The 15,778-nt window shown below is 44.9% G+C and overlaps 1 protein-coding gene across 1 annotated transcript in view; it reads right to left on the bottom strand.

The window, feature by feature from the left end:
* Positions 1 to 12,858, bottom strand: part of ITGA11 (integrin subunit alpha 11) — a 201,955-nt gene extending 189,097 nt beyond the window's left edge. Inside the window, exon 1 of the mRNA XM_063925538.1 lies at positions 12,715 to 12,858. Within this exon, the coding sequence (XP_063781608.1) occupies positions 12,715 to 12,781 (67 nt within the window). The 5' untranslated portion in view covers positions 12,782 to 12,858. The remainder of the gene's footprint in view (positions 1 to 12,714) is intronic.
* Positions 12,859 to 15,778: the final 2,920 nt, after the last annotated feature.

Genomic DNA, 15,778 nt, shown 5'->3' with positions numbered 1-15,778 from the left:
ACACGCAGCCGCTGTGGGCCGGGGAGCGACGAGTAGCTCCCAGCCAGCACTCTAAAGCTGCACTGGCCGGGAGCTACTCCTAAAGTGCAAAAGCATCGCCGCTGTGAGATGCTTTTGCACTTCTGCGGGGGGGCCATCACTGACATGCGGGGCGGGATAGCCCTGTGCTGGGCGCCCCCCCCCCCCCCGCATGTCTATGGTCATGATCGTAGCCCTGCTAAATTTTGCAGAGCTACGATCAACTCAGAATCAGCCCCCTAGGGCCATAGAACTCCTGTAATCGAATGATCTGCGATGGATACTGCGTCTTTGTACGTAGACACTAAGAATTACATGGCTGCCGGTGGGCATCTCAGTACAATGCCAGACACAGCATTAGCATATTTCTGCGCAGTAGCTGTGCACTAATTTGCAGCTGCGAATGCATTAGCATACATCTCTGAATCAGGCAATGTGTCCCTTTTTAGTCAATGGAGGGCAAGTTTACTGCGGTGGTTGACGAGTAACGCTCTTCTAGGAGTGGTTTAGTAGGAAATTTAAAACGGCAATGCTGTTCAAAGCAAAAACCTCTGTTTTGCTTGATATGTTATTGCCATTTTAAATAGCTGCGGCTAGCTTAGTAACTTTACCCCTTGGAATGTTAGAATGTTGTAAATATTATACATACATTGTAAAAACATCCATTTAAATCCACCTTTGGCTTAAATCGCACTTTATATCTTCTCTGCCATGGGTAACTCTGCTTTATACAGTAATTCCTAAAACGTCATTTTTAACTGCAGTAACTGGTCACAATAAAATCCTCAGTTTGAAAAGTCGTTACTCTGTGTAATAAATCCCAATAAATTATTAATTTGGTTTCTTCTGACTGCACCCTAAAATCACGTATAATCTCCACACTCCAATAAATCCTAGTGTTCCACCAGTGACTCATGACTATTAAATAATAAATATATTGCTGCTTAGAACTTCTACAGTACTTACAGTGTAATGCAGCTTACAACCCAAGACAAGTCTTATTGCTCAATATACAGTAAGTACTATATTTACCTACACTTGCTACAATTCATACTAAGAGGGAGATTTATCAAAGCTTGGAGAGAGCTAAAGTTGAGAAATAGAAAGTACTAACAAATCAGCGTCTGCAATTTTTCAAACACGGGGAGATGAACTAACCCTAGAAAAGTGATACATTTCATGGTGATAAAGTACCAACCAACCAGCTCCTAATTGTCATTTTTCAAGCACAACCTGTAACGTGTCAGTAAGGAGCTGATTAGTTGGTACTTTATCACAGTGAACTGTATCACTTTTCAAGGCTTAGTACATCTCCCCCACAGCCTGTAACATGACAGTTAGGAACTAATTGGTTGGAGCTTTATCTCCCTCCACTGGTGTCACTAGGAGATGCAGACAGTACCTAGATGTCACCCTTCCAGGGGATGACACCAAAATGCTGGCTCCTCCTAAGTGTCAGGGAGCCGGTTGCTGCACTGTGACATTATAGTCCAGTGTCTGGCTCCAGTCGGCAGCCGGGCACTGGAGGTGGAGTCGGCAGTGCAGGCAGTCTCCAGGGGACGCCTAGCTCTCCGGGATTGCAGGGCAAGCCCCCAGAGTGATGAAAATAGGATGTCCTGTGAGTCCACGTCCCCGCCTTTGAGACCACACCCATTCCCACGATGCCGAGTCCCCTTATAGGATGTGCATGCCTTCAGGGCAGTGTGATTTATGCAGCACATCAGGTGTCTCTTTCATTTTAATCCAGGTATTGTATCTGTTATTGAGCTGCCTATTATCCAGAAAGTGCTGAAGATATAGGAAAAAAAGTAAATTACTGCATATTTTTATTTGGCTATATACACAGATGTGTTTATTTATAGTTACTATTAGGAGCACTGCTGAAGGAAAACTATACTTTACATAAACTATATTTTAGACACAATTTCCCTTTTCTGTATATATATAAAAGGCAAATACCATTGACTCATCACAAAATCTCCTGAACCATAAGGACTAGGAAGTTGACATTTGGATAGTAGCTTGCTTTTGTGACATAGGCACCCACTAAGAAGGGATTTTCCAAAATTCCACCCACAAAGGGGTTAAAAGGGGTGAGATTATTAGTGGGAATTCCCCCCTCACAGAGGAGAGTTAAGACAGCCCACCCAGCCATAGCCCACCCAGCCGGGGCTATAAAAAAATTTGCATGGTGCCGGCGATACCAAGTCGTGGAGGGGGGAGTTGCAAAGCAGTCCATTATTCAAATAGGGGAGCCACATCAACTGCCACCCCTAAACACTGTCAAACATCACTGGTTATGGCTTCCCTATTTGAATAATGGACTGCTCTGCAACTACCACTGGCAAGCTGTCCAGCCTTATGGTTCAGGAGATTTTGTGATGAGTCAGTGGTATTTGCCTTTTATAAATAAAGATTTCAGATATAAGTACTTATCCAAACTATTTCCAGTCAGGAGAGGATAGTGTCACAATTATCAGAGGTTAACCTGTCACTTGAACTAAACATTGCAGAACCTCTCAGAGAGCAATAGGATGAAAGGAGAGATAGATATCTTCACTCTTAAATGCATTAAAGGAAAGCTTGATAGTCAGCAACTGCTTATCTGCTGTGTAAAGTGTACCGACAGCTCTCCCAGTGACCTTAAGTGTTGTGTGAAAAGATTTATCTTTTTACCTCTATGGAGGAGCCCTAAGGAGAGCAAAAAGCTAAGCAAGGAGACCTAGGACCCTTTGGAATAGAGCCAGCCTATTCCTGCAAACCTTACATATTTAACATACAGCAGGTGGAGCTTGGCCTGTCGTCCCAGCATTTATAGCACTAGCAGGGCAGCATCAGAGGCGGGACGGGGCAGAGAAGGAGGCGGATTATTCTCCTCAACGCCTTTTGACAGCATCACTCCGGGGAAGGCCCGCCTGGAGGTGCGGCCTGACAAAGATATATGTAAAAAAAATGTAAAAACTGTATTACATTTGCTTAAATACTAGCGCTTTCACCTCTTTGTGATTATACTTGAAATTCTGTAGCGAAGCACGGGTATTCAGCTAGTTATGGATAAACTCTCATTCAGTTGTAGGCAATCCTGACAACGGACTCTACACCTGTTTCTAAGACTACAAACTGCTCCATATTAACAAACACATAACACTTGCCAGATAGGCTTCCCGCTCAGGGAGAAAACTGCCAAGAGGGTATTGTGCGGCAAAGTGGTCAACACCTGAGTGTGACAGCACTATTGGATCATCATGTTCCCGCTCCATGCCACGCAAATCTGTGATTACCATCATTGTGTATGAGGGAAGGGGGGGGGGGCATAGTGACACTGTTCTGCGCAAATCGCCTTATTGACTGGCTACACAGCTCACTTCACTTGGGAAGTGAGCGACCACAGGTGGCCTCTGAGAGAGACTTGTACGCTCTATCGAGTGTCCAGGAGAGACACCTTAGCTTCAGGAGCCATTGGAAGGTTCCCACAGAGTAGGCAAGTATGAAACAAATTCTGTCTTCTTTTCTTTCTGTTCTTTCTATTGGAACCTAGATTTCATCCACATGGGGCGTACGACAAAAGGGTGTACGCCTGAAAGCGTTAGCTTAAAAATCCAAGAATGTATGCAGTGTGTGAATGGAATATGTAATTGGGTTATAAACAATGAGCTCAAGATAAACTAATGAGGTGTTAAGGCTTAACAGGGTGAAGATGATGGATGACGATGAGAAGAAGAAGATGAGGGACAATGCGTTTCATGTCTCATACACTAATTTACCAATTACCCCAAGTAGTTCTACTGCATATAGACAGTTTTCCTGAGTTTACAGATGTTATTCATTGCTCCTGTTTGGACACTGAGGACAACAGAGCAATTACCTATGCCCATTGTCATTATTCCTATTACACACAGCTCATCAGAAGCCAAGATTCTAAGAAAGCAAGAAGTATCCTGGGAAATATAAGACACGGCTCTGCCAGCAATTTACATTACAGTGGGCACTGCCATGAGAGGGCTAGGTACCAGTTACCAGTTATTATTATGGATACCAGCTGTTAGCAAGGAAGAAATATCCAAGTCACAGAATTGTTATGGAACTGTTTATAAATAAGGTAAACAGAGTTTATACTATTCGGCCAAGAAGATAATATGGTAAAATGGGCGGATGGTAATTTTTTTTCAAGACCAGTTAGCGCTCACACTAACCAGTTACAAAATTGATAATACTCTGGTATCACCAAGAGAAAGTAGGGTGCTTCCTTAGTCGTATACTCTCTGGAACTAAGTGATATTCAAAATGAAATAGCCAAGTTTCTATTAGCTTATTGGGTCAGGACACCAGAAGCATTCAGTAGGCACACCTCTCTAAGGTAGCAATTCAATTGTTTTGCATGTCCCCTACTGGGAGACTGTACAAATAGGCGCAGACAGAGCAATTCAATTGTTTCTCCATTCAGGCCCCCAACTGTATTGACACCTCTAAAAGCATAGGGTTAAGCATGCAAAGCAGCTAAACCCATTTACAGAAGTGGTTAGGGAGCACAAACAATGGACTTGGCACACCTTTCTTCTTGCACCTCAAGAAGCTGCGAAAACTAAATAGTTGTACGCCCCCCCCCCCTCCCCCCAATTCTGGTCTATAGGTGTCCAAACAAACAATATCACTGCACATTTACATGTTCTATAACTCCACCTATCACTCCAAATTTACATCTTATAGACCCCATCTATCATTTCACATAAAGTACATGTGTGTAATCCCAGCTATCACTCCACGTTTACATGTTATATAACCAAATCTATCACTTCACATGTAAAGTACATGTGCGTAATCCCAACTATCACTCCATGTTATATAACAAGTCGCTCACTCCACATTTACATGTTACACCTATCACTGTGATACCCCCACCAATCACTCCACATTTACAAGATATATAAACCAACTAATTTTTCCACATTTACATTTTATCTAACTCCACCCATGTCTCCTTATTTACATAATATATAATCCCACCTACTTTACCACATTTACATATTATTTAACCCCACCTATTACCCCATACTAATTATTAAGGCCCTGATTCAGATATGGATGCAATGCCGATGTCGGACGCCGTGGAGTGACTTTTTTGCACTGCACACACATAGCGCATGTGCCGCAATGGTCTTGCAATGACAGACGTAGTGTGGATTTATTTGCAAAGTGATTTACTGTCAGGGACAGTTTCTGGGCGGTAATCGGGGGGTTGGCAACTCAAACACAAGTGTGTGTCCAGCTTGTAGCTGAATAGTGGCACTGGCGTCTTACTGTACTTTCGACGGCCATGCTGCAAGACCTTCCTATAGCTGTATACTATAGCTATTCCCAGTGCCGTAACTACGTGTGTGCCAGGTGTGCCTGGCACACAACGCAGCCGCACTGAGGGCACAATGGCCAGCGGCTTGTAATAAGTCAATTTGACTCATTACAAGCCGCCTGTGCCCGAGGAGGAGAGGGATCAGTGGAGAAGGAGGAGGAGGGAGGGGGAGGAGGGAGCCGCAGCAGCGCTATGTAATTGGTAGCGGCACTGCTGCAGCAGTCCCTCTCCTTCCGCATTGGCTGGCCCGGCGCTGCTGTGAATGCTGGGATGCGCTTCCCTAATCCCAGCATTCACAGCGGCGGCGGCCAGCCAATGCTGAAGGAGAGGTACAGCTGCATGCGGCACCGCCAGTAATTACAGTGCACTGCTGTGGCTCCCTCCCCCTCCCTCCTCCCCCTCCCTCCTCCTCCTTCTCCCCTGCCACTCGAAGCTGCCAGCACCGAGGAGCCTGACTGCCTGAGAGATGGTAAGTATCATCTATTCATTCTATCTATCTATCTATCTATCTATCTATCTATCTATCTATCTATCTATCTATCTATCTATCTATCTATCTACCCAATGTGTAAAAGGGGGACTCTGTCTGCTGTAATGTGTAAAAAAGGGGATGCAGTCTGCCGTAATGTGTAATAAAGGGGACGCTGTCTGCCGTCATGTGTAAAAAGGGGGAAGCTGTCTGCCGTAATGTGTAAAAAAGGGGGGTGCTGTCTGCCTTAATGTGTAAAAAGGGGACGCTGTCTGCCGTAATGTGTAAAGAGGGGGACGCTGTCTGCCGTAATGTGTAAAAAGGGGACGCTGTGTGCCATAATGTGTAAAAAAGGGACGCTGTCTGACGTAATGTGTAAAAAGGGGGACACAGTCTGCCGTAATGTGTAAAAAGGGGACGCTGTCTGCCGTAATGTGTAAAAAGGGGGACTATCTGCCATAATGTGTAAAAAGGGGGACTATCTGCCGTAATGTGTAAAAAGGGGGACTGGCTGCCGTAATGTGTAAAAAGGGGACACTGTCTGCCGTAATGTGTAAAAAGGGGGACGCAGTCTGCCGTAATGTGTAAAAAGGGGACGCTGTCTGCCGTAATGTGTTAAAAGGGGGACTATCTGCCGTAATGTGTAAAAAGGGGGACTATCTGCCGTAATCTGTAAAAAGGAGGACTATCTGCCGTAATGTGTAAAAAGGGGGACGCAGTCTGCCGTAATGTGTAAAAAGGGGACGCTGTCTGCCGTAATGTGTAAAAAGGGGACGCTGTCTGCCATAATGTGTAAAAGGGGGACTGGCTGCCTTAATGTGTAAAAGGGGACGCTGTCTGCCATAATGTTTAAAAAGGGGACGCTGTCTGCCGTAATGTGTAAAAAGGTGAATCTGTCCGCTGTAATGTGTAAGAGGGGCTGTACCTGGCGTAGTGGCGCTACTGTGTGGCGTAATTTGAATAATGGAGAATACTATAATATGTAATGTGAATTGGTATTATTTTGTTACCACACCCCTTCCCCATGAAGCCACGCCCCTATATCTTTTGCGCGTGCCTACGGCGCGCACTGCCCCTTTTTACATAGAGGAGGGGCGCCGATGCCCTATCTTGCACACAGCGCTAAAATGTCTAGTTACGCCACTGGCTATTCCTATTACCGCCACACATGATTAGTACAGCTACTGTTTTCCTTTTACCCCCACACATGATTAGTACAGCTACTGTATTCCTTTTACCCCCACACATGATTAGTACAGCTACAGCTATTCCTTTTACCCCCACACATGATTAGTACAGCTATTCCTCTTACCCTCACACATGATTAGTACAGCTACTCCTCTTACCCTCACACATGATTAGTGCAGCTATTCTTATTACCCCCACACATGATTAGTACAGTTATTCCTCTTACCCCCACACATGATTAGTACAGCTATTCCTATTACACATGATTAGTACAGCAGCAGCTACTGTATTCCTTTTACCTCCACACATGATTAGTACAGCTATTCCTCTTATCCCCACACATGATTACTACAGCTATTCCTTTTAGCCCCACACATGATTACTACAGCTATTCCTTTTAGCCCCACACATGATTACTACAGCTATTCCTCCACACATGATTATTACAGCTATTCCTATTACCTCCACGGGTGGTCTTCAGTATGCCGACTGACGGGATCCCGGCGCACAGTATACCGGCGCCGGGATCCCGACAGCCGGCATACCTACACTTATTCTCCCTTGTGGGGGTCCACGACCCCCCTGGAGGGAGAATAAAATAGCGTAGCGCGCCACCATGCCCGTAGCGTGGCGAGCGCAGCGAGCCCGCAAGGGGCTCATTTGCGCTCGCCACACTGTCGGTAAGCCGGCGGTCGGGCTCCCGGCGCCGGAATGATGGTCGCCGGGAGCCCGACCGCCGGCATACCATAGTGAACCCTACCTCCACACATGATTACTACAGCTAATCCTTTTACCCCCACACATGATTACTACAGCTATTCCTTTTACCCCCACACATGATTACTAGTACAGCTATTCCTCTCACCCTCACACAAAATTAGTACAGCTATTCTTTAGATTGTAAGCTCTCACGAGCAGGGCCCTCTTCCCTCATGTGCTTATCCTTTGTCTTACTTTAATAATCTTCAACTGTACCACATCCAGCAGTCTTCTGCCACCTGATACTTATTCCAGTGTCATCTGCTGATGTAACTATGTTTATTTACCCTGTACTTGTCCTATACTGTCATCAACTGTAAGTTGCTGTTTTCCTGTTTGATTATTTATGTACTCTGTAATTGGGCGCTGCAGAACCCTTGTGGTGCCATATAAATAAAGGATAATAATAATAATAATAATAATAATAATAATTCCTCTTTCCCCCACACATGATTAGTACAGCTATTCCTCTTACCCCCACACAAGATTAGTAGAGCTATTCCTCTTACCCCCACACATGATTAGTAGAGCTATTCCTCTTACCCCCACACATGATTAGTACAGCTATTCCTCTTACCCCCACACATGATTACTAGTACAGCTATTCCTCTTACCCTCACACAAGATTAGTACAGCTATTCCTCTTTCCCCCACACATGATTAGTACAGCTATTCCTCTTACCCCCACACATGATTACTAGTACAGCTATTCCTCTTACCCTCACACAAGATTAGTACAGCTATTCCTCTTTCCCCCACACATGATTAGTACAGCTATTCCTCTTACCCCCACACATGATTAGTACAGCTATTCCTCTTTCCCCCACACATGATTAGTACAGCTATTCCTCTTACCCCCACACACAATTGGCACAAGAATTCCTCTTACCCCCACGCGATTGGTGTAGCTACTCCTCTTACCCCCACAGATGATTGGTGTAGCTATTCCTCTTACCCCCACACATGATTACTAGTACAGCTATTCCTCTTACCCTCACACAAGATTAGTACAGCTATTCCTCTTTCCCCCACACATGATTAGTACAGCTATTCCTCTTACCCCCACACATGATTAGTACAGCTATTCCTCTTACCCCCACACATGATTACTAGTACAGCTATTCCTCTTACCCTCACACAAGATTAGTACAGCTATTCCTCTTTCCCCCACACATGATTAGTACAGCTATTCCTCTTACCCCCACACATGATTAGTACAGCTATTCCTCTTACCCTCACACGATTGGTGTAGCTACTCCTCTTACCCCAACAGATGATTGGTGTAGCTATTCCTCTTACCCCCACACATGATTACTAGTACAGCTATTCCTCTTACCCTCACACAAGATTAGTACAGCTATTCCTCTTTCCCCCACACATGATTAGTACAGCTATTCCTCTTACCCCCACACATGATTAGTACAGCTATTCCTCTTACCCCCACACATGATTACTAGTACAGCTATTCCTCTTACCCTCACACAAGATTAGTACAGCTATTCCTCTTACCCCCACACATGATTAGTACAGCTATTCCTCTTACCCCCACACATGATTAGTACAGCTATTCCTCTTACCCCCACACATGCTTACTAGTACAGCTATTCCTTTTACCCTCACACAAGATTAGTACAGCTATTCCTCTTACCCCCACACATGATTAATACAGCTATTCCTCTTACCCCCACCCATGATTAGTACAGCTATTCCTCTTACCCCCACACGATTGGTGTAGCTACTCCTCTTACCCCCACACATTAGTACAGCTATTCCTCTTTCCCCCACACATGATTAGTACAGCTATTCCTCTTACCCCCACACATGATTAGTACAGCTATTCCTCTTACCCCCACACATGATTAGTACAGCTATTCCTCTTTCCCCCACACATGATTACTACAGCTATTCCTCTTACCGCCACACATGATTATTGATTACTAGTACAGCTATTCCTCTTACCCTCACACAAGATTAGTACAGCTATTCCTCTTACCCCCACACATGATTAGTACAGCTATTCCTCTTACCCCCACACATGATTAGTACAGCTATTCCTCTTTCCCCCACACATGATTAGTACAGCTATTCCTCTTTCCCCCACACATGATTACTACAGCTATTCCTCTTACCCCCACACATGATTAGTACAGCTATTCCTCTTACCCCCACACATGATTAGTACAGCTATTCCTCTTTCCCCCACACATGATTAGTACAGCTATTCCTCTTACCCCCACACATGATTAGTACAGCTATTCCTCTTACCCCCACACATGATTACTAGTACAGCTATTCCTCTTACCCTCACACAAGATTAGTACAGCTATTCCTCTTACCCCCACACATGATTAGTACAGCTATTCCTCTTACCCCCACCCATGATTAGTACAGCTATTCCTCTTACCCCCACACGATTGGTGTAGCTACTCCTCTTACCCCCACACATGATTAGTACAGCTATTCCTCTTTCTCTTACACATGATTAGTACAGCTATTCCTCTTACCCCCACACATGATTAGTACAGCTATTCCTCTTACCCCCACACATGATTAGTACAGCTATTCCTCTTTCCCCCACACATGATTACTACAGCTATTCCTCTTACCCCCACACATGATTACTAGTACAGCTATTCTTCTTACCCTCACACAAGATTAGTACAGCTATTCCTCTTACCCCCACACATGATTAGTACAGCTATTCCTCTTACCCCCACACATGATTAGTACAGCTATTCATCTTTCCCCCACACATGATTAGTACAGCTATTCCTCTTTCCCCCACACATGATTACTACAGCTATTCCTCTTACCCCCACACATGATTAGTACAGCTATTCCTCTTACCCCCACACATGATTAGTACAGCTATTCCTCTTACCCCCACACATGATTAGTACAGCTATTCCTCTTTCCCCCACACATGATTACTACAGCTATTCCTCTTACCCCCACACATGATTACTAGTACAGCTATTCCTCTTACCCTCACACAAGATTAGTACAGCTATTCCTCTTACCCCCACACATGATTTGTGCAGCTATTCCTCTTACCCCCACACATGATTAGTACAGCTATTCCTCTTTCCCCCACACATGATTAGTACAGCTATTCCTCTTTCCCCCACACATGATTAGTACAGCTATTCCTCTTACCCCCACACATGATTAGTACAGCTATTCCTCTTTCCCCCACACATGATTAGTACAGCTATTCCTCTTTCCCCCACACATGATTAGTACAGCTATTCCTCTTACCCCCACACATGATTAGTACAGCTATTCCTCTTACCCCCACACATGATTAGTACAGCTATTCCTTTTACCCCCACACATGATTACTACAGCTATTCCTCTTACCCCCACACATGATTAGTAGAGCTATTCCTCTTTCCCCCACACATGATTAGTACAGCTATTCCTCTTACCCCCACACACAATTGGCACAAGAATTCCTCTTACCCCCACACGATTGGTGTAGCTACTCCTCTTACCCCCACACATATGATTGGTACAGCTATTTCTCCTACCCCCACACACGATTGGAACAAGAATTCCTATTACCCCCACACAATTGGTGTTGCTACTCTTCTTACCCCCACAAATGATTGGTGTAGCTATTCCTTTTACCCCCACATGACTGGTGTAGCTCTTCCTATTAACCCACACATATATATAAACTGTATTTATAAAACCCCATGGCCATATGACTAATTAGGTTAGATTTTTATTTTACTTCTTGAAGTATAAATACATATATTAGAATTATAGGTAACATGCACAATACTGTTTACTCACAATTACCCAGATCATTCAATAGTCAGTCATTTACTAATGCATATTTGCAACTCTCTATGGATATACTGATCTGTGTCCTGCAGATACTGCAGACTTTCCCCAGGTACCACACTGTACCATCATTATTATTCTTTTCCCTGTGACATGTGCACTCTCCCATCACACCGGTGCTCAGCCTGATGTGATGCTGAGTCTCTCCTAACATACTGGTGACTCTTACAGTAGTTCAAGTCATTTTAGACCTGTCCTCCGCTGCCTCCTTTCGGTCCAGAGCTCCCCAATTCTTCAGAAGATGTAAAGCCCAGCACCCCTGCCCCCTACCCCACTGCTCTTGCCTTTCATCTCCCAAGCCCCCTGCTCCTCACATTTCTGCTATGCTTTGGGATTCTGGACTGATGGGAGATTTTGTTTCCAGTTACTGCCAGATGTTTAGCTCTCGGGAGCGTCCAGCCCTAGACAGAACGGGAAGATCTTTCCTCATTAAAGGGACAAAGTGTATGATCCGTAACACAGCAACAGCTCCTAGCACCACGCTACATGGCAATAGCACACTTACTTCCAGAAGTCTCACATCAGCTGTCCTGCAGGTGACTCTACTGCACATATCATTAAATCCATCTATCTCTGTAATGCTGGGTGTATGGCAAGTACAATTACTGCATGCAAAACTTTATTATATGGGTTAATTCTTGTGAATGGATGCTACTAAAGTGGTTACAGCTGTTATAAAAAAAACAATGAGCTCTCATTCAGCAGTAACCCTATTGTAAAGCGCTACATAATATGCTGGTGCTATATACAAATGTGTAATAAATTGTTACTACACGCAACAGTAGCGTATGACTTTGGGTACTAGAGGAACATCTCCCTCTTTGAATTAAGAGAAATATGTACAATATATCCACTAAATGTAAGTCTATGGAGGTATTTTTATTTCCAAAGAGCTAGCAATCTATTTTATTTTATTGGGCTTTAATCAGGGCATTATTAGAAATTGAACCAAATCACCTAAATCAGACCTTTTCTGCTCTACAGCAAGAAGGCTGCAGCATTAGATGAAGTTCTATGTGACAGGTCAGGGATTAATCAGAGGATGATGTGACTTGTATGCTTGTGTGTAGATTGTGCAGCTCACCTGTCAGCAGGAGAAGATTCCAGGCAGTAATGAGCCCTGTCCAGTGGTCCATGCTCCAGACTCTCATTCTGTCAGTGGTGATCCCTCTGCCAGACTGGTAGCTGGTGAAGCTGCCACTTTCCCACTTCAGCCTCCGCTATTCCCTGGCTCCCAAACTTTAGATTTTCATAGCAGACTGAGGAAGTGGGAGGATCAGACTCTAGTAGGAGGTGTATGTGGTACAGGGGACAGGACAAGAGCAAAACAGTGGGCTGTAAGAGGGCATTAATCACAAGGTCATCAATAAAAGACAAAGAATGTGAACCCTGCTAGTGTGGCCCCTTAAATATACCCATGAGTCAGATCATATATAGAGATGAAGGACTACTATTTCAGCTTCTGTGTTGCAATGCTTTAGATACCTGCTTGGTTTTGGCTTTTTTTTGTCTTCTTGGCAGAAATCTCAAAAGCATCTGTAGTCACTGATCCAGTGTCAGCCTGCGTTATACAATGTCTCACTTCTGGCAGTATCTCATTACACAATAACAATTCTGGTGTAAGCTGGTGCAAGTCAGGCACTTTCAGCTCAGAACACACCACTACTGTGGACTAACACTTAAACCGCAGTAATAAGCTTGAAGTCAGGTGAGTATATCCAGGGCCGTAACAAGGGATATGTAAGTGGTGCCGTTGCATAGGGAGCAGGACCCTGGGAGCAGCACTGTCAATGTCCCATGGCACTTGAATGCAGGTGAAAACATAATAGTATGTCCAGTGCCAGATTAAGGTCCACATGGGTCTGGAGCTGAAATTTATGAAAGGCCTATTGCGTGCCTTGGCAGGAGGTGTGACAAGCGCTGTGGTGGGGGTGGCCTAAATAGGGGGTGTGGCCTGTGCCATGGGTGTGGCTATCTCCATGGAGGTCATAGCTAGTGCCTACCTTCAACAACTTAATAGAGGAGCAGAGCAACAGACACATACACACACACATACAGTTGGCGATTCTCCGTGATGCACGGGATCACTACACAAATACAAATGACATACTTCTCCAAAATACCAAGATTTTAGTCAGTCTTAAGATATAGGGTAAGGCATTGCTACTAAGCAATTAAGTTTTCATATGACAATAATTTCTTAACAGACCAGTTTAAAAGGAAAAATAAGAATTTACTCACCGGTAATTCTATTTCTCGTAGTCCGTAGTGGATGCTGGGAACTCCGTAAGGACCATGGGGAATAGCGGGCTCCGAAGGAGGCTGGGCACTCTAGAAAGATCTTAGACTACCTGGTGTGCACTGGCTCCTCCCACTATGACCCTCCTCCAAGCCTCAGTTAGGTACTGTGCCCGGACGAGCGTACACAATAAGGAAGGATTTTGAATCCCGGGTAAGACTCATACCAGCCACACCAATCACACCGTACAACTCGTGATATGAAACACAGTTAACAGTATGAAACAATAGAGCCTCTCAACAGATGGCTCAACAATAACCCGATTTAGTTAACAATAACTATGTACAAGTATTGCAGATAGACCGCACTTGGGATGGGCGCCCAGCATCCACTACGGACTACGAGAAATAGAATTACCGGTGAGTAAATTCTTATTTTCTCTAACGTCCTAGTGGATGCTGGGAACTCCGTAAGGACCATGGGGATTATACCAAAGCTCCCAAACGGGCGGGAGAGTGCGGATGACTCTGCAGCACTGAATGAGAGAACTCCAGGTCCTCCTCAGCCAGGGTATCAAATTTGTAGAATTTTGCAAACGTGTTTGCCCCTGACCAAGTAGATGCTCGGCAAAGTTGTAAAGCCGAGACCCCTCGGGCAGCCGCCCAAGATGAGCCCACCTTCCTTGTGGAATGGGCCTTGACAGATTTTGGCTGTGGCAGGCCTGCCACAGTATGTGCAAGCTGAATTGTACTACAAATCCAACGAGCAATAGTCTGCTTAGAAGCAGGAGCACCCAGCTTGTTAGGTGCATATAGGATAAACAGCGAGTCAGATTTTCTGACTCTAGCCGTTCTGGAAACATATATTTTCAGTGCCCTGACAACGTCTAGCAACTTGGAGTCCTCCAAGTCCCTAGTAGCCTAGGCACCACAATAGGCTGGTTCAGGTGAAACGCTGACACCACCTTTGGGAGAAACTGGGGACGAGTCCTCAATTCTGCCCTATCCATATGGAAAATCAAATAAGGGCTTTTACAAGACAAAGCCGCCAACTTTGATACTCGCCTGGCAGAAGCCAAGGCCAATAACATAACCACCTTCCACGTGAGATATTTCAGATCCACGGTTTTTAGTGGTTCAAACCAATGTGATTTTAAGAAACTCAACACCACGTTGAGATCCCAAGGTGCCACAGGAGGCACAAACGGGGGCTGACTCTGCAGCACTCCTTTTATAAATGTCTGAACTTCAGGTACTGAAGCTAGTTCTTTTTGAAAGAAAATCGACAGAGCCGAGATCTGTACCTTAATGGAACCCAATTTAAGGCCCATAGTCACTCTTGCTTGCAGGAAATGCAGAAATCGACCTAGTTGAAATTCCTCTGTTGGGGCCCTTTCGGCCTCACACCATGCAACATATTTTCGCCATATGCGGTGATAATGAGTTGCTGTAACCTCTTTCCTGGCTTTAGTAAGCGTAGGAATGACTTCCTCCGGAATGCCCTTTTCCTTCAGGATCCGGCGTTCAACCGCCATGCCGACAAACGCAGCCGCGGTAAGTCTTGGAACAGACAGGGCCCCTGCTGCCGCAGGTCCTGTCTGAGTGGCAGAGGCCATGGGTCCTCTGATATAAATTCTTGAAGTTCTGGGTACCAAGCTCTTCTTGGCCATCCACGAGTATCGTTCTTACTCCTCGCCTTCTTATTATTCTCAGTACCTTTGGTATGAGAGGCAGAGGGGAGAACACATAAACCGACTGGTACACCCACGGTGTTACCAGAGCGTCCATAGCTATCGCCTGAGGGTCCCTTGACCCGGTGCAATATCTTTTATAGCTTTTTGTTGAGGCGGGACGCCATCATGTCCACCTGTGGCCTTTCCCAATGGTGTACAATCCTATTGGAAGACTTC

The sequence above is a fragment of the Pseudophryne corroboree genome, chromosome 6 (assembly GCF_028390025.1).
Source record: "Pseudophryne corroboree isolate aPseCor3 chromosome 6, aPseCor3.hap2, whole genome shotgun sequence".
NCBI lineage: Eukaryota > Metazoa > Chordata > Amphibia > Anura > Myobatrachidae > Pseudophryne > Pseudophryne corroboree.
This window is presented reverse-complemented; position numbering and strand designations above follow the sequence as displayed.